Below are 23,724 nucleotides of genomic sequence, written 5' to 3'. Positions count from 1 at the left end.
ATCTGCGTATATTTTTATATATTATATACAGAATATTCACACATACCATTGCTTAAATGTTCAATTTGACCTTGAATTCTTTCTAATAGCATCATAAAATTATCTTTTGATATTCTAAATCTTTCTTTAAAGTGAACATTATCAAAAATTTCCAAATAATTAGTACGTAGTCTAATTAAACGTGCTCTTCGTCGATTATTTTCTTGAAAATATTCCTCGTATTCATTATAGTCATCAAACAAAATATTAATAATTCTATTCATGTTACAATATTACACAATAAAATCTGTAACGAAAAATTAGGGTTAGGTACGCCTGAACTATAACTGAATCATATTCTCAAGTTGGCAATCCTGTAATCGTCGATTAAGTTAATCGGCGTTGGTGCAAGTGGCCCTTAGAGAAAGAAAAAACTGTTTTTCTTAATTATTTAAAAAAATATTCATTTTACAAAAAAAGGTTAAACAAATAATGAAGCTCGTGATGAGCTCTACTGGATAGATTATTGTAATACGAATATTACAGAGGCCAACTTATTACATTATACTACAGTAAGCTCTTGTTATTAACCTCGTCATATTGGAATTTAGGATGCGACGCGGATGCAAGTCTGATTTCGCATTCTCAATCAGTGACCACATAGTTTTAAATATTTTTTTGTAGTATTAAGTTTTACGAGTGTTCAATATATAAAAGCAGCAAATCTTCATCAAAGGTCAGTAAATGATTTATAATATTGACAGATATAGGTTAGGTTAGGTTTACCGGTGTATCTAATAAAAGGATTGTTAAAATTACATAAATCAAATTTTGAATATTACTACATTTGTTTTATAAATGTTAGTCGTATATTAATTGTTTCTTTTAGTCCGCGTATGATTTAAACATTTATAGAGATCCCCTATAACCATTTCTGCAACTGCAAGGGTTGGTAACAGACCCTACTAGCACAAAATATTGGTCCAATATTGGAATATAATGTAAACCTAATATTCTATATTGGTTGTGAATTGATTTTAAATATTGGTCCAATATTGCAAAGTATGATATTGACCATTATTTAACCAATAGTGAAGTTGCAATATTGATCCAATATTTAAAAATCATGTAAACCTAATATTATCTATTGGGTGTGAATTGATTTTTAATATTGGTCCAATATTGCTAAGTATAATATCGACCTTTATTTATTCTCCTTACTTTTATCTTTCTCCAGATAATCAAATGTAAACTTATGCTGTCACCGTTATTTAATGCGGAAACGATATCTTATACGGGCGTTTTAGGATCAACGATTTCATCATTATTCTTGATTATCTGTTCACGTTGATGAAGTAAATATTCACCAATTATCAATTATTATTGCTATACAGAGATAGAAATCGGTCGGCTTATGCGATTAATCAACATCACTCGTGCATGCGACGCTCTGCAAAAATAACAGTTTGCTACCATGTCACTGATCTACACCACAGTTTTGTATATGCGCATCGGACGTTATTGCGATGACGTAATTTTAAAATGTAAATATGAGGCGTGCTTGGAAGCATATACTAATCACAAAATTACATAACAATATTACGATTAACATTTACTCTTTCTTTTCATCCTCCTTCCCTGTCTCCGCTTTCTCAAGAAATTTTGAGATTCGTTTGAAGACATTACTTCTACTTGCTTGTGGCAATTTTCTTGATACGACTTCTATAAACAGAAAGAACATTTATATAAGTAATGTTTTTGTTGGTAAAGTAGAAAACAATTTCCCACCCGTAAAATGTATTTAATGCAATAATTTTTGTTAAGAGATACAACTTTAATATTGAAATGTGTATTTTAAGTAATGTAATAAAGAGAAAGTAGAGCAAAGCTTACCAAATACAGCAGCAGAAACTTTGGTAGTAGAAAAATCATGTTTTTTTTCCGCATCCATTGAACTGGATTGAAACGATTTTTTTTAGAAGAAGTTTTATTACCAGTGGCACTAATTGATTCACCGTTTTTTCTGATGCAAATGTGAAATATTTTACCTATAAATTAAAATATGCGTTAATATAAATATTTAAATATAAGTAGCTTGGAAAAAAATATAGATTACATTACAATAATTTTAAAAATATATTTACCAAAGATGAAAAGTCCTCTTCCGAGTTTGTGAACCAGTCCTCAATTTCACTTAAATTCTATTAAAGTAATCGGAAATAGCCGACTAAATTTATTTACAGTTATATCATTAATTGTCGCCAGTAAAGTGTCTATTCCTGCTTTCATATCTCTCTGATTTTTTCTGATTGTGGCTATTTCATATTTAATTTCTTCTATTTGTGTATAAATCTTAGTTAATGTTTCTGCAAAAAGAAGATGATAGTTATAACGCTTATATTAAAGGAAGGACGGCGGTCATGAAATATATCAAGGGTGGTGGAATATCATGATATCTCATATAATTGAATTCAAAGAGCAACTATTAAAATTATTACGTTACAATCATTATTACGTTACAGTCTACTTATATATAAGATGGTTACTTATCATTAGCGTTTGCTATGTTTTTATAAAAGCTGAATTTTAGTTTAGCAGGTTGCAGAACTTTTTACAAATGTATACCCTCTATATAATTTTGAGAAGTATGTTACATATTAATTTTTCAATTTTAGTTCAACTTAAAGGCCTTGAATGTAAATTAAAAATAATATCACTAAATTTAATGTGTATCGTAACGTGTATGAATTTGGCAAATCAAGTCATGTTGTATGTGGGCTGTGGTTATGACTTGTGGAATATGGCCGCCATGTGCATTTTTTTTACAACTTTATAATCATAATTAGTAGACTATGTAATGTTTATTAAAAGAAAAAAATTTATTTTAAAAAGTTGTAAATTTTATTTTTAACAAATTTTTAAGCCAAAAAAATTTAACAATAAATTTTTTTTAGTAAAAGATATTTCTTAAAATGTTCATAAAACCTTGTTTTATAGTACTTTTTGTGTAAAATCTACGAAAGATCATTAATTTGTGTTTTTTTTGTAATTAAAAGTGCTATTCATAACATTAATTGTTAGCATAACATTAATGCCCCTGTTATTCCACAAACACATCCTTTTTCCCTCTTCAATAAATTGTAAATTATGTTCATTTTCTATATACTCAATGAACTTGTGTCTCTATGGTAATTGGTAGAAATCTATGGCTAATAAATTGGCGTTGGTTACAATTGTGTCACATTAATATTTTCTGAGTTATTGTCAAAAACCGAAATGGTAATCCACAACCTCTTCCTTTTCGCAAATCTAATGAAAAGTGGATAAAATGTATTTCTTTTTATTTAAAAATAGATATAAACAGCAACCGATTCTTACCCTTGATAATATGTTTTAAATCGATTGGCTTTGTAACTGTTATTTCTGTGTTCTGCAACTCTTTCATTAGGCACAACAGGACTATTTGTAACTTGACAGTCTGTAGGTTTTCCTGGCATTTAACTGGTTGTGTTACTGTAGAATCTTTAATGACAAAATGTATTAAATTTTAGGAGGTTTATGAAATATAGTCTTGAATATTAATATATTGAATAATGTCTTTTATGATATAAAAATTAAGGAAGAAATTACAAATTAATTAATACGTTTTATTTAACAAATATTGAATTATTGCAGTATATAATTTAATGTTGTTAATAATTATACATTAGAATATATTATAAATATATTAAATAATGTTAATAAGTTACATATAAACTACTTCAATTATTAAAAATTTAAAATTATTTTAAGTATAGAAGATCTTCAAAACAACATTTTTATATTCTGTACACCCAGCGGCATCGATTCTGTCCCTCAGAAAATTTTTCAAACTGACAAGTCACCATCTTTCTGCATACTTGCAGTTCATGATAAATGTAACGACTAGAGCTTATTGGTTGTTACGTTATTCATAAAATGTAAGTATATAGAAAGATAGCGACTTTTCAGTTTGGAAAATTTTCCGAAGGATAGAATCGATGACGCTCGATAAACAGTAGCAATCATAAATGGTCATAAATACTTTTCAGGTGAACATACATATGCACTTACGTACATATGTATATACGTGTATCTTACCTTGAAACTTGGGAAAAAGTGGAACGGCGGGACGTGTAGAACAATTTTGGAAATTTATTTTTTTCTTCTGGATTTATTTACTTGGTTATTCGCGTGACTCTTCTTTTAGTGAGCTTTCTTCTTCAGAAGATTGCGAACAAAATCGAGAAGGCTTCTTTCTTGTTCGTTTTAATTGAGACGACTCCGAATCCGTGTCACTGCTCAAATGAGACGTATTTTCTGCTTTTTGGAGCTTTTCTTTCAGCATTACTGAAAGAGTGAGTATAAAATAATGTACAATTTTTTGCAATAATATCACCTTACTGGCACTGTGTGATTTCTATTTAAAATTAGATGTTATATATTTTTTATACTTATTCTAATGTTACAAATTGCTAATAACTAATAAGCCAATTTTATTCAACAATAATAAATAAGAAAAAAAATATACCTGCTTGTCCCAAAACTCTTATTTATCCGGCAGACCAATTGGCATTAAGTTTAATACATTTCCTTAAGTATTTCTTTAAAATTGATGGGTTTATGCCTTTAGGCCACAAAGCTGTTTTGTTACCAGATAAAAACCAAGAAAAGGGATTAATTTCGACTGTGCTCTCGTCGATAAACTCAACTATTGAGTAAATCATCTATATATAAAAAGTTATTTTATATTTACTATCTGTATATTTTAATAATGCTTTTACAAAAAAATTGCAGAACTAAATTACTTGTGGCGACCGTTCGCCACATGCCCAACCGAAAAATTTGAAAATAATAATATTCACAAAAATAAATAACGTATTCGAGAGTCAGGATAAACACGCGGAGATAACAAGATACACAAAAGGAGAGAAGATTCGAAAACAAGTAAAGTCATTCGGAGCTTATATAAAGCGGGCGAGAGGAGATACTCCGGCTCTCTCATCCAGTATCCGTTAGCATCAACGTATCTTGTAACTCGGGCATCTCAAATTTAAATCGCATATTAAACAGAACCGATTGAAAGCTCACTTAATTTCTGCATTTATTAACTCACTACCGCACTCCTAACACCGAATCTTATCCAAATACTCATTAATCAAAATTTAGACATATGCAATACATGTATCAAGCAAGTAATTTATATATAAACATATTAAGAAAAGAAAAATATATTTTAAAAATATTTATACTAGTACTGATTTACTAGTGTTAATTTATTTTGGTTTCAGTAATTGTGTGTAAAAGAAGATATGCAATATACGATATATGGTTACGATATATTTTAAAAATATTTATACTAGTACTGATTTACTAGTGTTAATTTATTTTGGTTTCAGTAATTGTGTGTAAAAGAAGATATGCAATATACGATATATGGTCCTGAAATACAATGCATTTGGCTTTTAGTTGTGACAAATCAACTATTTTAAGTAATTCTTGTAATTTACTAATTCTAAATATTTGTAATTTTTGAGATTTACAAGGATAAGTAAAATAATTGACCGATCGAACGAGCCCGCCTTCGCCGAAGGCGGGCTCGTTCGATCGTAATTATATGAAACGTCTCGTTCGAAGATGATGAAGAAATGTAGTAATGTTTGTCATGACTAACTTCACAATGTTTAGAGTATAAGAAAAAAGAAAAGGACTTTAGATTGGCGCCAACGGCCCCATGGTGGCGCCAGCGGCTTTGCGGCGCTTCCTGTTCTCGCTCTCTCTCTCTCTCTCTCTCTCTCCCGTCATATTGTTTAGAGGTCTTGGATAGAGTGACGTTATCTTGGTCGATGATAATGGGAAAAAACAAGAATTTTTTTTTTTTTGGGGGGGGTGATAAGAAAAGGGTGGGAAATTATCATCTTCGAATGAGACGTTTCATATAATTACGATCGAACTTCGCCCGCCTTCGGCGGGCTCGTTCGATCGGTCAATTATATTACACGTCTCGTTCTCGATGATGAAGAAATGTAGATTTTCAGAGTAGAAAGATAACTCACTCCTTTATTTATTTGTTTAGTTCTCTAGTATTGAGCGTGCAAACTTATCATTTGGAGGGAGAATAGGTTTGTTATAAAATTTTGCGAACATTTGTGATTGCGCAGACCAACCTGCTGTACGTCTGATCGTGTCTATATTTATCTTATTTCTAAATGCTGCAGATACAGCCGCATGTCTTGTACTGTACGCTGTGAATATTTTCGTGTCTATACCCGCTTTATTTAACAAGGACTTAATCCAGTGACCTATCGTCTGAGCTGATGCATCTTTATATGGTTTAATCGTCGAGATTAACAATTTTTTATTTTTCCTTGTTCTGAAGTCTTTTGTAATTTTTAAGTAATCTAAAATGGCCGAAGCTACACAAAGGCTCGGTTTTTCTTTAAAGAAGGGTAAAATCAGCTCAGGTTGAGAGGTACTTGGTTTCGATGTTTTTATTAAGTCTGGTATCTTAATGGTTATTCCTGATTCCGAAAATACGATATTATCCACGTTTATCAATGATAACGTCTGCAATCTATGAGCTGTGGTTAAGGCTAGAAGTGTGGCAACTTTTTCCGTTGCTTCCCTGAGTTTGAGTTGACTTAAGGGATGCAGATTCTCCATATACGTAAGAACTAACGATGTATCCCAGGTAGTATTATACCTTGGTTTAGTGGGTCTCTTTTTGAATGTACCTTTCAAAAATCGTGAAATGAGGCCATCCTTGTGAATGTCTCGGGAAGAAACAAGGGCAATAGCTGATCGGGCAGTATTTAAGGTGATATAACTGGCCCCATTGTTAAATCTCGTTGTTAGAAATTTTATAATGTCAGGTGTTTTTGCATTGTACATGTTCACCTGATTTTGTACTGCAAAATTCCTCCATAGTTTCAAGGGACCTTGGTATTGTTTAAGAGTAGATTCGGTGATAGAATTGATCATAATCTCAGCTGAGTCCTCGTCAATTCCTTTTCTTATAAACGCTGTCCTGATAAGCTCCCTACCATCAGTGAAAGTTTAGACGCAAGTGGGTGTTTTACCTCCCTGCAAGGAGATAATAAGAGATTCTCGTCTGGATTAAATATTAAAGGTGGAGCCACTAGCAATGACATAAATAGAGGGTACCAATGTTGAGCTAGCCATCTGGGTACAACTACAACACCTTTTGCTTTGTCTAAAATTATCTTTCGTAACGTTTTAGAAATAACTGCAAAGGGAGGAAAAGCATAGAATCTTTCATTTGCCCATGACATTGTAAAAGCATCTACTACTGTAACTTCTGGGTTAGGAAATCTTGAGCAAAATCTTTTGCATTTCTTATTTAGTCTCGAGGCAAATAAATCAATTGAGAATGGACCAAATTTTTTAAGAATTTTCTTAAACACCTTGTGATTCAACTCCCATTCTGTGTCAATGTTAACGATACGTGATGCATAATCCGCTTCAATGTTTTCTTTTGAAGGGATGTAAGAAGCAAAAATCCATAGATTCCTATCTTCGCACCATTTCCAAATCTTTCGCGATAATTCGCTTAGGTGTGGAAATTGGATTCCACCCGCTTTATTTATGTATGCTATTGCGGATGTGTTGTCTATTCTTATTAAGATTTCGCAATTGGAGTAATCTTCTACGAAACACTTCAATGCCAGAAAGGCTGCTAGTAACTCTAGGTAATTAATACTAAATTTTCTTTCCTCGTTGGACCAGAGGCCATGAGCGCTCATACCTCTACAATGAGCTCCCCACCCAGTCAAAGATGCATCTGATGATAACTCAATTTGAAATTGATTTAATCTAATAGGATTCTTTCCTATTACAGTTTTATTTTGCCACCAGTTTAAATCTTCCCTCATCTTTTTGTTAATAAGTATCTTTCCTTTGTAGCTGTTATTATTAATAATTAAAGCTAGAAATTTTTGCCGTTCTAGTCTTTTACAGTGAATTGATCCATAGGCTACTGCAGGAACTGCTGCTGTTAGAACACCTAATAATTTAGCAAACTCCCTGATTTTAAAGTATTTTCCTTCTTCGAAAGTTTTACATAACTTAATTATTTGTGACTTTTTCTTCTCTGTTAATTCTAGTGTGTAGTCTACAGAATTTATTATAAAGCCTAAATACTTGCGTTTTTGACTGGGTATTAGAGAACTCTTTTTGTAATTTATCACAAAACCTAAATGTTCCAACAGTTTTATTGTATCTGTACATCATCTGAGCACAGGACAAACGAGTTTTTAATGAAAAGTAAATCGTCAATGTAAATTATACATAGCATTCCTAATGTTCTTAATTTATTCATTACCGGTTTCATAATTTTTGTGTAAACATAAGGACTAGTACATAACCAAAGGGTAGGCATGTAAATTGAAATAATTTGTTTTGGAATCTAAAGCGTAAGTATTTGCGAAACTCTTCGTGTACCGGTAACAAATAATACGCATCTTTCAAATCCACTGAGGCCATGTAGTCTCCTTGACTTAATAGAGCTTTTGCAGAGCGTATATCTTCCATTTTAAAATGTGGTGGAGTAATAAATTTATTTAAGTTTTTTAAATTAATAATAAATCTGTTGGACCCATCAGGTTTTGGAACTAGAAAATATGATGAGATGAATTGTCCATCACGGTCTTTACACTCTTCGACTGCTTGCATGGATAATAATTTTTTAAGTTCGGTCTTAATTTTAAGAGATTCTTCTGTCGACCAGCTGGGTTCTTTTGGAGGATTATCTTGTTTGGGAAGTTTTTTGAAGGGGATTTTATATCCTTGCAGCCATTGAATTGTGTGTTCATCAGTAATTACTTCATGCCAATTATTTATAAATAATTTAAGGCGACCTGCGACTGGCTTTACCTCAGCTATTTCTTCGTCGACGTCTGACTCTTTGAGCGACTCGAAGTCTTCGATGTTCTCTGATTGGACTGTGTATTCCTCGATCTGAACCTTATTGTTGGATGTCTCTGATACTGACCCACCTGCTTGTATTTTGCAGATGGGGTTTTGAAGTTTTCCTGATACTTAGGTTTTTTATCAAAGATTTTGGAAGACTTGTCGGGAGCTTTGATGTTAGTGCACGCTTTTTCAATAGTTTTTGCCTCCTTAACTTGTTCAGCGAACTTGGTTCCATAGAGCCATTCGTTTGGTTTTGTAGCGTCAATCGTTGGTTTTACTGATTTGCTTAGTAGCGGTGTGATAAAGGATCTTCTAGCGACAGAGTGTTTATGGAAAACATCCGTCATTAGTTTACCAGCATCACAGAGGTAAGTTATGAGAGTTTCCGAGTCAATTCCGTCCTCTGGTTCGTTCAGAATCATTGAGATTGTAGCCCCTAGGGCTGACAATGCCGAGCCCACTGTATTTTGAGTGTCAATGAAATGTCCGTCTCGTTTCTTAGCAATATCTGTCATTACTGGAACAATCTCTAGATTAACCTTAGGAGCTTCTACAAGCAATTCACCTTTACGAGGATATTTTTCTAGAATAGGCTTCTTATCGTCGTCTGGAAAACCCTCTCGTAGCCATTTTTCCCATCTGATTTTTAATTCAGGATGGAAATCAACTGTTATTTCCTTTGTGCTGCTGGGATCTTCTCCTAAGATGTCCAACATCTCTTTGGGAACCGTTGATATATCATTCGGTGTTGGTGTGTCAGCACCGAGTTCGATCGCTTTATTAGCTAGGTTAGGCACGTTCTCTTTGTTACCTTCTTTTTCTTCACCTGAAAAGAGATTACTTACTTATTCGTGAAAGAGATAAACAAGGCGCCACTTATTGTGCGTAGTGCGAAAATATTTTATTCTTGTTGAATTATTCGCAATTTTTTTTTTTTTTTTTTTTGTTGCCTTGCCAGAATCGGGTAGATGTTTGTGAGAATGTAAAGAGGGGCACCACTTATTGTGGGTAGTGCGAGAATATTTTATTCTCATTGACTTTCTTCGCAACTATTTTTCCCCGTCAGAGTCGTGTGGACCTGACAGTTTTGACTTTTGTTTGGAAAGTTCAAAACAAGGTTATGAGTACAAGAAAAAGGGGGGGGGGGTTATAAAATTCGTGTGGAAATTTTTATAACCTCCAACGTACCCCTGATTTCCTGGTGTGTTGGTATTTGTGCCTGACTTAGGATTTGTAACTGGCTTGTGAGGTTATCCAGTTGAATTTGCATTTTCTGCAACCTCTCATCCGATCTGTCACGGTTCCTGTGACGATCTCTTGATCTGGAACGTGAGTGCTTTCTCTTCTTTCCACTTCCCATCGTGGAAGGAAAGCAAAACTCTTTTATTGTTAATTTATAAGATATTTATACTCTTAGATGTGCGAAGTTCTGCACAACAAAACAATATGACGGGAGAGAGAGAGAGAGCGAGCGAGAACAGGAAGCGCCGCAAAGCCGCTGGCGCCACCATGGGGCCGTTGGCGCCAATCTAAAGTCCTTTTCTTTTTTCTTATACTCTAAACATTGTGAAGTTAGTCATGACAAGCATTACTAAATTTCTTCATCATCGAGAACGAGACGTGTAATATAATTATTGTATTTCATAAATTGCTTACAAATTTAAATAGAATAATATATCTGTTGAGAATTTTTACTCACAATATTACAAATCTGTACAATAGTCCCATCATTTAATAATGCATAACAATAAGATTTAGATTGAGAACGAATTTTAAAGTGATATTTATTAAAAATTACTTGTTCATACTGAGTTGCAGAGTTATCCATATCAGCAAGAAGCGGTCCACACTTGTGCTCACGTTTTAATTCCGACTTAGAGTTATATTTAAAAGAATTGAACTTGCTTTCCAAAAGTTATCGTGACAATTGCGACAATGGTTTATTTCCAGAACGAAGAAATCGTTTTATTTTTCTAAGTAAATTTTCAAAATCAAAAGCACTTGTCTCATCTAATAGTTTTCCAAAGTTTCTTACATCATCTGAAAGATGAATAAAATTATGAATGTTGTATATTTTAGAACCTGATCCAAAGAAGTCATCAAAATATTTAACAAATTGTATTAACGAAGGCTGTGCGTAATTACATAATTCAACCGCTAAGTTGGGAGATGAAAAAATAAATATAGCGACATGGAGAATTTTTAAATGTTCGTAATGATTTTTTTAAATAATTCTATTAAAAACAAACATTTCAGTGTATAATAGAAACAGACGTAATTCTGTAGCTTTGCAACTTTTAATTTTGTTAAAACTTGGTGGTTTTTTTGCAAAATCAAAACGAGAATATGTTTACGTAATGACTGTAATATTTCTGACAAGAGACTAACTCTTCTTGCATCCAACTTACAAAAATAATTATTTCCCTGCACAAATACAAAGATAAATCTTCTCATGACTCCTAAATAAACTAAGTGCATTGGATCTAAAATAAATCCTGTAACCATAGGAAAACTGATTTCTGTTAAAGGTGAAATATTGTTGTGATGTTCAATTTGCGTTTGTAGTAAAAAGCTTCCATTAGTTCTTAAATCACTATCAATATCGTTAAATATCGTTGTTCCAAATTTATGTTCTCCTTTTTATACGCATTTTTCGCAATTATAATAACCAGTATGGCCATTTACTTGTTTAATAAAGGCTCTAGCAGGTGTATCACAAATAAAACCCAAAAATGAAAATAATTTTGTATCAATAGTTATTCCAATATCACATAAAATTTTATACTCCTGTATAAAATCTTTCAAAAATTCATGTATATTTGAAAATTTTGATTGGCCACAGTAAACAGCGACAATAAAAGTTCTAATTTATATAAAGACTGATTTATTTTACACAGTATCGGCCAAAATTGTATTGAAGAACTATTGGCTAATGATATTCCATGAATATTTATAAATAGTTCTATTTTTTGTAATGATTTTAGTACAGGTATTTTCAAAAATATTATTTTCAAGTTACTAGCAATTCCAAATAACAGTATTTACCATTATACATATCAAGAACAAAAGTGTTTCTTTGTGTTTTTAAAATAGTTCTAGCATCGCTAGGCAGATTAAAGTTATATTTTTTAAATAATTTTGTAAGAGAATTTAAAACTAAGTGAGAAATTTTAAATTCAATAGCCCATTGAGCAAGATCATTTACTAAATTAGAATTTAAGAAATCTTTAAAATCATTGCTATTATTAAAAACTTCTTCGTTATTATTTTGACAACGTTGTTTAATTACATTATTTTTAATGAAATTATTTCTATTGAAGAACAAGATATGTTATCAGTTGCATTACATACATATTCACAAATATTATTATTAACATTTTGTACTGAAATACAAAATTCGTTATCAGACACATTACTTACATTTTCAACAATATTATTATCTACATTTTTTACTGTAAAATTTTCATAAAATTGATTTTATTGGTAATGCTCTGAAATATCAGAATTAATATGATATTGTGTGGGTTTTAACTTGGTTCCTTCAACTTGAATTCTTTTTTTTCAGAAAATTAGTTTTAGTTTCATTATCTTGTATTTGTATTGCCAAATATTTTTTTATTCTGTTGTTTATTACTTTTCATTTGGTATTTGCACGTCTTATTGAGGACATCGTAATAAATAATACATATTAAAAAACTCTATACATGTATATTTACGTATGAATAGGAATAAGTATTTTCAATAATTAAAAAACTAGAAGAAAATACAAAATTTATTAGAAACCCTGTAAAATAAAATAGTTAAAATATAATATATATTTAATAATTTTTCTTTGCAGTTTTTCTATGTTTTATAAAGCAATCATTTGTCAGCTTTTTAACCGCAATTTTGCGTATCAAATGCTCGGTGTAAATTAGTTACAAGATTGGTCAGAGGTCAGGTCTTTTCGCATTTTAAGTCGTCCTCACAATTGATTTTTTTTAATTCCAGGATTAGTTGTTTTTTTCAAAGAAAAAATTTTCAAACCTATAAATCGCTGAGAAGAAATTATTAGAAGACGAAGACTATATGTTGATGATCAAAATAAAAACGCTTTTTAAAAACAATTTTTTCTTTTTTGCATAAAATACAAAGACTTTCTGATCAATGTGATAAAATAATCTTTAGTAACATTATTCTTTAAGAAAAAATAACCTTCTGGAATATAACCTTAATAAATTTCTAAACTGATTTATATAGATATCATTTGAAACTCACCTTTATCACATTTATAATGTATCCTTGTCGGAAGAAAAACATTCATTACCAGCAAAGAGGTAATATATATTATTTGTTTCATACAAACAAATCACGTAGGCAGCTACTCGATCAATTCGTATCAATTCATTCGCGTGGTGCGTGCAAAATGCGTTCATGCAAAATATATGGGATTGTGTAGGATTGCGTGATCACGTTTGTCATTTCACCATTTTTTTCAGGTGAGCTTTTTGAATTCTTGTTGTCTTTTACATAATCAGGTTTGTCCATAAAAGAAATTTTTACACATATGAAATATCTTCTATATAATTTTGAAAAGTATGTTACATAATAATTTTTTTAATTTTATTTTAACTTGAAGGCCTTGAACGTGAATTAAATATACCATAAAATTTAATGTGTATCGTAACAAGTGTATGATAATTTTCGGTGTCTAATATGTTTTGTAGCATAACATTTTAAGTCGTGCACAACATAAGATCGCACAGGATCAAACAAGTCCGAACAAGTCAGGCACACGTACATACACACATACACTCACGCGCACACGCATTCACACAGCCGCCGATCCTTCACGGAGGATCGCGGCTAGACGGAATCAAAGTGATACGTTGCGTCTCTCAACGTTACACCCAATCACGCGGCACGCAGACGGCTCGCCAAGGGATTTGCTAACAGTGGTGGGATTTTGTAGCCCTTCGTGAGTATATAAGCGAATAGATTCCTATATAAAGAGAGAAGCGACATCAAACCCCCTCCACAACCTTCAGTATCCAATTGAGTCCTCCACCACTATTTTGGGACCGTTTTAACGTCATCAAACACCATTCGTATCATTCTGCAAACAGCTGTGGTCACAATATAGCTGCTCGCTTAGCCAATCAAGTATCAATTAGATTACCAATCAGAGCTTCGGACATCAATGTCGCTTCTCTCTTTATATAGGACTCTATAAGCGAGCGTTTATCGACCGATTTTGTCTTGATCTTCAATCTCTCTTGATCAGTTCATATCGAAAGATAATTCTGTGCGCGTGCGTTAAAACCGATCCTTGGCTCAGGGCGTATGATCGACCTTCAAGCGTTGCCACATCAATTTAGATCTAGACTCAGGGCATACGACAGCCCCCAGGCGTTGTCTAGATAAATTCGTATACACGAAATTACCTTTTATAAACATTTATATATTTTTTTTAAGAAAATAAACTTATTTTTAAATCGGAAACACGGAGTGACATTAACGTCGATTCCTTCGACTAAACACTAATATGTAATTTTAGTTTTATTTTATTATTTCATTTTATATCTATTTGACACAGTCTTTATTGCAAAAAATTGTACATTTTTTTAGAGACTCTCAGTAATGTTGAAAGAAAAAAGCTCATAAAGTAGAGAATGCGTCTTATTTGAATAGTGACTCAAATTTTTTAAATTTTTTCCTTAATTTTTATATCATAAAAGAAAGTATTTAATATATTGAATATCAATCAAAATCCGATAAAGTTGCGTTAAGATAAAAAATTAAAAAACGTTTTAAATTAAAAAAAGTTTAAATTGAAAATATTTACCTTACAATTATTCATCTAATATATGTAAACAAAATAAATATTTACGAATATCATATCAAATTTCAAAAAGCAACTTTATTATTTTCAATGTGTCCACTTATGTAAGTATATAAATGTTTTTTGTTTGCTTTACAATACATATATTATAAATGTAATAATAAACGAAAAAAAAAATTCTGAATAACCTTATTATTGCAATGCGCAACACAATTCAGCAAATAATTTGTTCTCACTTATATTGCATTATATAAATAGATATAATAAACATGAAAAGACGGATGTTCTGAAAGTGATAATTTGTAGTAATTCTGCTAATTAAATATAATAAATGCACGCTGGCCGTGATAAGAATTCTAAAAAACTGCACAGTTCTTCGAGAATATGAAATGATAAATACCTTTTTTTAGGAAAGTGAGAAACATACTACGTTTGTCATAAATTCTAACATATCACATATAAAATCATCCGTATATAAATATAATTCAACTGTAAATAACTGCTAAACATTTATTTCACATTTTAGAGATTCAATTAAAAATTATTTTATCATTATTCTTTATTTATCATGAAGTCTTTGAAAAAAAGGTATTCTTCTTAGAAATCTACATTCCGTATTATTTTGCACGTTAATAAAATTTAAAAAAAAAGGAATTGTGAAAATGAATATTGTTCAAGTTTTAAATGCAAGATTGATTATAGCAAAATTCATAGATACAAATCGGAAGGACGGAAGATGTATCTCCGTCCTTCGAATTTATCAATTTGATATGGTTGCGTAATAAGATCCTTCCGCTCAAGTAGTGATAAATAAAGGAATAATAATCTCTGCAACAAATAATTTCACATATCACAGTGGAGAATATAAAAGTACATACGTACCACATAGCGCAACTTGAAATTTATATCAATCTCAGATTGCTTTTCGACAATGAGACAGTTCATTCTTTTGTAAGTAAATAATAATTATTTTTTATTCCTGTTGCCAATCATAAGTAAATTGGACGATTTCTAATTTTACTTTACACAAAAATTAATTTGTTTTTATTGACTAGAAAAAACGTTGAAAATAAAAAAAAAACAATCGAATATCACGTAAACTTTTTTATATTGCTTCAAATTCTAAAGCTCTTCGAAAAATTATATAAACTAAGAGTTATCATTTCTTTATCATCTCATTTATTATTTTATTATTTTTATATATTGCACTACTTATGATTTCCAATATATAAGTATATTGTACTAATTTTATTTCCATTTGTACGTTGAAGCGCCTTCATTGGAATACTTTTAATAAAGAATGCAACGCCGTTCGGAAACCAAGGATATCTTTCACATCTGGCATGGTTATTTGACTCAAACAATAAATTAACTGAAAGTAAAGAAAACAATAAGAGTGAATATAAAGAAGAAAACAAGCCTATCGTATGCCAAACTCAAGAGTGCAAAAAATTTGGTATTTGATAGTGAAAACTATATCCAGAATTATTATCATTACTAGTTACAGCTAGTATAAAAATTCAAATTATTATTTATTTTTACTTTTCTTCTTGTTTTCATTACCTTTCAGCACGGATTTTATCAGAGGGCATGGACAAATCTGTGGACCCGTGCGACGACTTCTATGAATACGCCTGTGGAAAATGGCCGAAGTATAATCCTATTCCGGAAGGAATGAATTCATGGAACATGCTTGATAGAGCGCAAGTAAATGTTGCGAAACAAATAAAAGGTTAATATTAAATCATTTACACTATAGCTCGAAATGTGTATGTAATAAAATTCTAAAATATTAAACAATACTTCGCAGAAATCTTCGACGAGGGTCCAAAGGATGACGATCTTTATGCGATAAAACTCGCGAAAAAATGGTATGCAGCTTGCATGGATACAGGTAAGCATGGATAATTCGATAATCAAAGCAATCGAAGAGTCGTGCCTAACTTGAATAATATTATTTTCATTCATAATTGTGGTCCGTGGTATGTTTGTTGAATCACAAAATGCTTCCAGATACAGCGGAGAAGCAAGGTCTCCAGCCAATTATTAATACTATATCTCGAATAGGTGGATGGCCAATGATAATGGAACCGGAGGAATGGAACGAGGAGGAGTACAGCTGGCAAAAAGTGGATGACCAATATATGCGTTTAACAGGTAGCAATGCTTTCCACGAGGTAGACGTATGGAACTTTGCTTCGAAAACACCTCAAAAAACGCCTCAAAAAAGGGTATTTGTACGTATCATTTGTGTTACGTAAATTCCTAATGAAAATTATGATTATATTAATATTACATCGCCTGCTGATAAACGGAGATAAAAGTTTGATATTAAGATATATATATATATATATATATATATATACACATATATGTATATACATAAAGAGTTCTATAATTTAATTCTATATGTTAATATGAAACTTTCCAAAATTCGCGAGGTACTTGGACCTGCTCTTGGGAACAAAAAAGTGTAATTATGGTGTAATTGGATTTTAAAATTGCATTATTTAATTCATAGTACTACTGTGTGTCTTGTTTCTGTTTTGCTTTTTCTATTTTATATAGATGTAACTTTATACTTGAAAAATACGATTTAATTTCTCAACAGTGATATTTTAAAATAAAGCTTTTGTTCCTAGATACGCATTCCAAAGTTACTTTTGGAATCATACTTTAACTGGATTAACTTCAACGATAGCAAAGAAGAATATGACGAAAGCGACGAGCAGGAAGATAGTCAAGAACCTGGAAGCGAAGACAAAAGTGATAATAACAATAACGATGACGATGATAATAATAATCATGATAAAGATAATAATGACAATAAAGATGACGATAATGATGGCGACACAAACGAACAGTGTAATGATGAATGTACGAAGAAAGAGATTAGTATGAAAAAAATCGGTAAGTTGGTGAAAAATAAAAATGTGAAGCATAGTAGAAAAATGAAAAGCATCATTCATTCTAAGAAACATGAAAATCATAAGACAAAGAAAGAGAAGGTTAAAGAACGAGTAATACCAACAAATTATGAAGAAAAATTATTCTCGCCAAAGAACAAAAAAAATCACATGAGGCAGGCACGTAGAGAGAGACTGCAGAAAACTTTAGAGGCAACAACACCACAAATTAGCACAGAAAATACGGCTGACAAAGGTAACTTTAGGAAGCACTATACTGATTACATCTCAAAAGTAGCATGCGCCATAGCGAAAGCAAGAGGCGTCGACGTTACGGAGAAAAATATGAATAAAGATATTCAAGACGTGATCGAATTTCAAATACAGCTATTTCATGTAAGTGTTGCACAGCTTCATCAAACAACGAACAAGAAAAATAATAATATACTTAATGATAATGTATTCCAGATTCTGGACTATGGAAGATATGAAACAATGAAGCTCACTGATTTCCAGGAATGGTATGATAAAAAAAATCCGAAAACTGCTAATAGCAAAGTAAGTTGTTATTTTAATCGATTAACATCATGTGTAATTTTCTCTGATCAAATAAGCTTCATTAACATCATAGATTAACTGGCTATACAAAATTGGGGAAATATTTGATGAGGCCCACGTAGACGTAGATGTCAATTCAAGAGTAACAATTTATTCAAATTATGTTTCAAGTCTTGTCACTTTGCTAGACGAGACGTCGAGTCGAACAATCGGTAAATTCTGAAAAACAGTGCGGTTATTATAATAAAATATCGTCAGTAAATACACTTACGTGGAGTATATATTTCAGTGAACTATATACATTGGAATTTTTTGAGCAACATAATAAGAACTACTACAAAAGAAATGAAAAAACTATACTATGAATGGAAAGAGAAACAAAAAAATGATAATACACAAATTTTTGGAGTGCCAGCGAGGTGTGCTATAAGCTCTTATATGTATAAAAGAGGAGTTCGCTTTTTAACTAAATAAAAATATAACTTCTTATATTAAGATATATTATTTCATACAACGCAGTTTTAATATACGATTCAAAATCAAAGTTTTAAATTTTATATTTGTGTATTTATATTAAACTCATAATAAACTATTACAGATTGTTTGAATGCATACAGGAAAAAGAGATGAGAGATATTGCAGCATACGAATACGTGAAAAATCATTTCTCGGATGAAATCACGACAACAGTAAGCACGTTGTACTGTTTAGAAGTTTTATTCTGCCAGTCCCTATATATAGCTCTCTGTTTAAGAATATATAATTAAATCACTTATTTCTATTGCAGGCATCAGATATGTTAGATGATATACAAAAGGAAGTCGAATATGAAATTAAAGAGACGGATTGGTTGAATGACGATACTAAGGATATTATTTTAACGAAGTTAATAAATATGAAGAAATTTATTGGATATCCAGATTGGTATAAAAATAACACTATTGTTAAAAAAAACTTTCAAGGAGTAAGTTTGTTCAAATTTATTAAATGCTACTACATAAAAACTATTTGATTTAATTGCTCTATTTCATTATAGCTCATGGTTATTAATTCGTATTATGAAAATACACTCAGTTTTAATAGATACAGCAAGTGGAAATCATTGCGACAGTTGATGTCAGATGAAAATGATCTATTGTAAGAAATGCATATGCATTTATTTATTCCAGTATAATTACAGTTTTATTTCCTAATTTGCAAAACTAAACTTATATAAATTCCGTGTTACAGAATAAGTCCTATATTAGTAAATGCTGCTTTTGACTACATCTTAGATGCTCTAAGTACGTCATATACCTTTTTTTAATGGTTTATATAAATTTGCAATAATTTACATCAATTAGTGAATTATATAAATTTGTAATAATTTATTTAAGCTTATACAAGTTTCTAATAATTCATATCATTATCGATATTAAGCTCTCCTTCGATTATAGGTCTCTCGGCAGCGGATTTCCAGAGCCCATTGTTCGCTTACGACAGACCACAGTAAATAAACCATTTTAATTTAAAAAATCAAGGCGATAACGGAACACAGTGATAGATTCATATAAACTATAAATTATACCATTTTCACAATTTTATAATTTTTAATAAATTCTTAACAAATTCGTTTTCTAACTATTCTTTGTTCCAGAGTTATTAATTATGGCATTATTGGAGTAATAATGGCTCATGAAGTTAATCATGGATTCGATAACTTTGGTAACGTTATCAAATAATATTTTATATTAAATCATTTGCTTTTCTAAATTATAGTATATACATGTATATGTATATGAAACTATTGCGATAATATAACAACAGCTATCACTTTAAGGGAAACTGGGGTTAAAACTAACATTGACAAGTTGTAACATCCATATAAAGAATATTATGAATGAGATATAAAAGCATAAAGAAAAATAGTAATCTTTTATGGTGATCGTAACAAAACTTCTATCTTTTCTTACGTTGTTATCATATTCATAATTTTTTTGTATAAATGTTATAACTTATTCCCCCCCTTCTCTGTTACTTTTAATCCTAGTTCCATTACCTTAAAAAGTATATCTGCACAAATGATCATTATCTTTTAAAATATTTAAGAAGTATGGCAAAAAAACAGAGGACAATTTTTTTAGGATACGCTTATAATAAGAACGGAAATCTGATAAAATTGTCATCTGCAATAACTGAAGCACACGACAAAAGAACAAAATGTTTTGTAGAACAATTTAATAATTATTCCATTTCAAAGAAGTCAAATTACAAAATAAAGGTTTGTCAATTATTCTGCATTTGATTATTATAATTCACATAATGTTTCTTGTTGTGTATTTTGAAAATTTGATCGAATGAATTATTGAGAAAAATTGCAGAACTATGGAAATAAGACGATAGGGGATAATATCGCTGACACAATGGGATTAGAGGCTGCGTTTAGAGCATATGAAAGGAGAGAAAGAGAATGCGGAAAAAAGGACACTGTATTGCCGGGCCATGAAGATATCACTAACGATCAACTTTTCTTCTTATCCTTTGCTAATGTAAGTATACAGATAAATAGTGAATTCACAGATGTAAAAATTTGTTGTACGGCTAACGTACAAAATCGGGCATAAGCCCGATGGACGCTGTGGAGGGAGTGAGAACCTAAGAAATCGTTGACCAGCGAAAGGAGTCCGAACGTTTGAATATAAGCGTATATTTATAAACGTTTGATAAGACTCACGAGCGGCAGTTCGTATTACAGCTGTGGTACCTCGAGTGGTACTATTGTGTATGTGCTAACGGTGTTACTATATATGGCTCTTCATAGGTATGACTGCTGCTCGTGGCTAATTTTTTGACGGAGATGTGTTTTGTATCAATGCTTGGAATGACTGATCGCCGCTTGAGCGTCAAGCGGCGTTTTTATATTGATCGCAATTGCGAAAAGCTATTGCCAATCGCAAGTGCGATGTTCGATATTTCCGCGCGGTTAGCGTGTGTCAGTGTTGTCGCAACTAATTCGGGGAACTACCGTTGGGTTTTAATGTTCCCGGGTTTGCCCGCGTTGCGACAGCGCTTTAGACATAAGTTTAATTTCTTTCATGCTAACCCGAGATCGGTTGCCATGCACCAGGTCGTTATAATGCTCAGTTATAACAAATTAAATTATGAAAATAACAATAGTAATCGAAATAAATTATGAAAGACCAATAGTAATTGAAATAAACGTTTATACTGTAATGCATGAAATTGCAATAATATTTGTAGCTGTTCTGTGAAGACATCACAAATAGAACCCTAGAAAAGGCCAAATCAGATGAGCATAGCATCGGAAGACTGAGAGTGATAGGGTCTGTTTCCAATTCACGGGACTTTGCCAAAGCTTACAATTGTCCGGTCGGCAGTGCGATGAATCCCGAAAAAAAATGTCATGTCTGGAAGTGACTTTCTTATATACATATTACAAAATAAGTTTGTCAATGCTTAACAAAAATGGGAAACGATTAACAAAAATTACCTTATTACATATATCGATAAATAAAGTGAAGCATATGATATAAATCAATTGTTTTATTTTTCCTTCACTACAATAGTTTGTGATCTATATCATATTTTTGTTCGTGATAAAAATAACAATTAAAAACATTTTTGCGCATCAATTATGCATGAAAGACATAATGTGTGTAGTTATGACGCAAAGCGATGCCACGAAAAATCAAAATATCAAGTAATTTTTTTTAAATATAAAGGACGATAAATAAAATAATCTAATTTTGTCTTAAATAATGGAACCATGATTATGCATGCTTTTTATTATATTTTTTGGTATGCTGAATTATTTATAAATGTTAATTTCAAGTTGGCCTGTTAGGAAATTATAATATTAACGTTATGTTGCCATTAATTGGTGTTTTACTAAATATTCAAACGCGTATTACTTTCTGGGTTAATAAAAATTTGAGAGAAAAAGAAAAAGGTGAATGTGAAAATTAACTATTTCTTTGAGTTTTAGACATCGCATTGATATGCATGTTATCATAAGCGCCATTTCATTGACATAATTCAGAATGTCAAAGATGCGTTTTCGGTCTTATTGTTAGTCTAAATGATACTCCGAAGGAACGTGAAAAGAGACATCGTTTTCGAAACATGAATCTACATAACAGCATAAAATGCAACATAAAAACAATAGGTGAAAAGTATTAATTAAAACAATTACCTTTAAATTAAACTAATTATATTTAAAATCAAGATGTAAAAATAATAAATAAAAACAAAAAGTAAAAAAATTTAATTAAATAAAAGCTGTACAAATCAGTGTTGTAAAATTATAAAAAAGAATTAAATTGCTTAAAAAGAAATTGTAAAACAATAATACTATACATATATTATACCTGTGTGTTCCGAAAACTTTATCTTATAATTAGACAATACTGTTACGAATGTCACATCACAGAGTGTTTGGAGACGAATAATAAGAAACGAACGAAAGTGAATTGTCAGAACAGAACGATAGGAGTGGAAAGAAGAGGAGATATGTTCAAGAATAAGAATAAAAATATAAGCATCAGGAAGGATTTTGGCATCACATTGTTGAGTCTTTTTCGTAGTTTTCTAGTACGTAACATCTCAGATATCGATCTTGTTACAAAAGATCGTTTTTTCATTTTTACGTTCTCCAATCAAAATCGTGATCATTCGCGATGTTTCGTGATAACGGAAGGAAAGCTAGATTTTCTAATATTCGCTTTATGAAAAAAATATAGATTACATTACAATAATTTTATATATATACTTACCAAAGATGAAAGGTCCTCTTCCGAGTTTGTCAACCAGTCCTCAATTTCATTGAAAGATTCTATTAAAGTAATCGGAAGTAGCCGACTAAATTTATTTATAGTTATATCATTATTTGTTGTCAGTAAAGCGTCTATTCCTACTTTCATATCTCTCTGATTTTTTCTGATTGTGTCTATTTCATATTTAATTCTTCTATTTGTGTATAAATCTTAGTTAATATTTCTGCAAAAAGAAGATGATAGTTATAACGCTTATATTAGAGGAAGGACGGCGGTCATGGAATATATCAAGGGTGGTGGAATATCATATCTCATATAATTCGCATTGAATTCAACTATTAGAATTATTACGTTACAGTCTACTTATACAGGGTGATTCAAAATAACCTATTGGTCCCGAAGCTGGCATATTCGTAATCGAATTCTGAGACGATTTTTCCTTTTGCAAAAATTTTTCCGGAGCTTAGTTTTCAAGTTACAATAAAAATTAGTTAGCGTATGACGGGTCAGGTACAAGTGGTAGACAGGGGCGGCGCGACTCACTGTTACACGCGGGTGTTTCCGTGGAGCATCTCCTGCGCTCAAATGACTGACAAAAGGACATCACATTCCTATTTAAACTTTCTCTCTCTCTCTCTCTCTCTCTCTTTCTTTCTCTCCGTCACTTTAATTATGCTACATTTAACTTGTCAAATTTCGATCCGGCCGTCAAATATCGGGATGACCGTGAAATCTTTAA

At 31.3% G+C, this 23,724-nt stretch overlaps 3 protein-coding genes across 3 annotated transcripts; 1 reads left to right on the top strand and 2 right to left on the bottom strand.

Moving 5' to 3' along the window:
• Positions 1–7,010: 7,010 nt before the first annotated feature.
• Positions 7,011–7,889, bottom strand: LOC120357977. Its single transcript, XM_039450135.1, has one exon. It carries the CDS (start codon positions 7,887–7,889, stop codon positions 7,011–7,013), a length of 879 nt encoding a protein of 292 aa, XP_039306069.1.
• A 1,005-nt stretch (positions 7,890–8,894) lies between these two features.
• On the bottom strand, positions 8,895–10,345 carry LOC120357976. The gene is made up of 2 exons (XM_039450134.1): positions 10,117–10,345; positions 8,895–9,754 (listed from the first exon to the last, which is right to left on the bottom strand). The coding sequence occupies exons 1-2, from the start codon at positions 10,286–10,288 to the stop codon at positions 8,895–8,897; spliced, it is 1,032 nt and encodes a 343-aa protein (XP_039306068.1). The 5' UTR covers positions 10,289–10,345.
• A 5,222-nt stretch (positions 10,346–15,567) lies between these two features.
• On the top strand, positions 15,568–21,747 carry LOC105198278 (endothelin-converting enzyme 1). The gene is made up of 18 exons (XM_039449025.1): positions 15,568–15,700; positions 16,021–16,205; positions 16,320–16,481; positions 16,560–16,643; positions 16,763–16,986; positions 17,392–18,051; positions 18,124–18,213; positions 18,287–18,425; positions 18,503–18,632; positions 18,812–18,902; positions 19,001–19,177; positions 19,250–19,350; positions 19,444–19,496; positions 19,650–19,701; positions 19,850–19,917; positions 20,337–20,473; positions 20,574–20,741; positions 21,454–21,747. The coding sequence occupies exons 1-18, from the start codon at positions 15,681–15,683 to the stop codon at positions 21,628–21,630; spliced, it is 2,718 nt and encodes a 905-aa protein (XP_039304959.1). The 5' UTR covers positions 15,568–15,680; the 3' UTR covers positions 21,631–21,747.
• The last annotated feature ends 1,977 nt before the right edge of the window (positions 21,748–23,724 follow it).

Source organism: Solenopsis invicta, chromosome 5, assembly GCF_016802725.1.
Source record: "Solenopsis invicta isolate M01_SB chromosome 5, UNIL_Sinv_3.0, whole genome shotgun sequence".
Taxonomy (NCBI): domain Eukaryota; kingdom Metazoa; phylum Arthropoda; class Insecta; order Hymenoptera; family Formicidae; genus Solenopsis; species Solenopsis invicta.
The sequence above is the reverse complement of the archived record's forward strand: the minus strand, read 5'-3'. Positions and strand labels throughout refer to the sequence as shown.

Bases quoted from the DNA above. Each gene is read 5' to 3' on its own strand.
- LOC105198278 (XM_039449025.1), top strand. From the start codon at position 15,681: ATGAGACAGTTCATTCTTTT. The intron at 18,052-18,123 runs GTAAGTGTTGCA...AATGTATTCCAG, and splicing joins TTCAAATACAGCTATTTCAT to ATTCTGGACTATGGAAGATA. The intron at 18,426-18,502 runs GTAAATTCTGAA...TATATATTTCAG, and splicing joins GACGTCGAGTCGAACAATCG to TGAACTATATACATTGGAAT.
- LOC120357976 (XM_039450134.1), bottom strand. From the start codon at position 10,288: ATGGGAAGTGGAAAGAAGAGAAAGCACTCACGTTCCAGATCAAGAGAT. The intron at 9,755-10,116 runs GTACGTTGGAGG...ATCTCTTTTCAG, and splicing joins AACACACCAGGAAATCAGGG to GTGAAGAAAAAGAAGGTAAC.
- LOC120357977 (XM_039450135.1), bottom strand. From the start codon at position 7,889: ATGAGGGAAGATTTAAACTGGTGGCAAAATAAAACTGTAATAGGAAAG.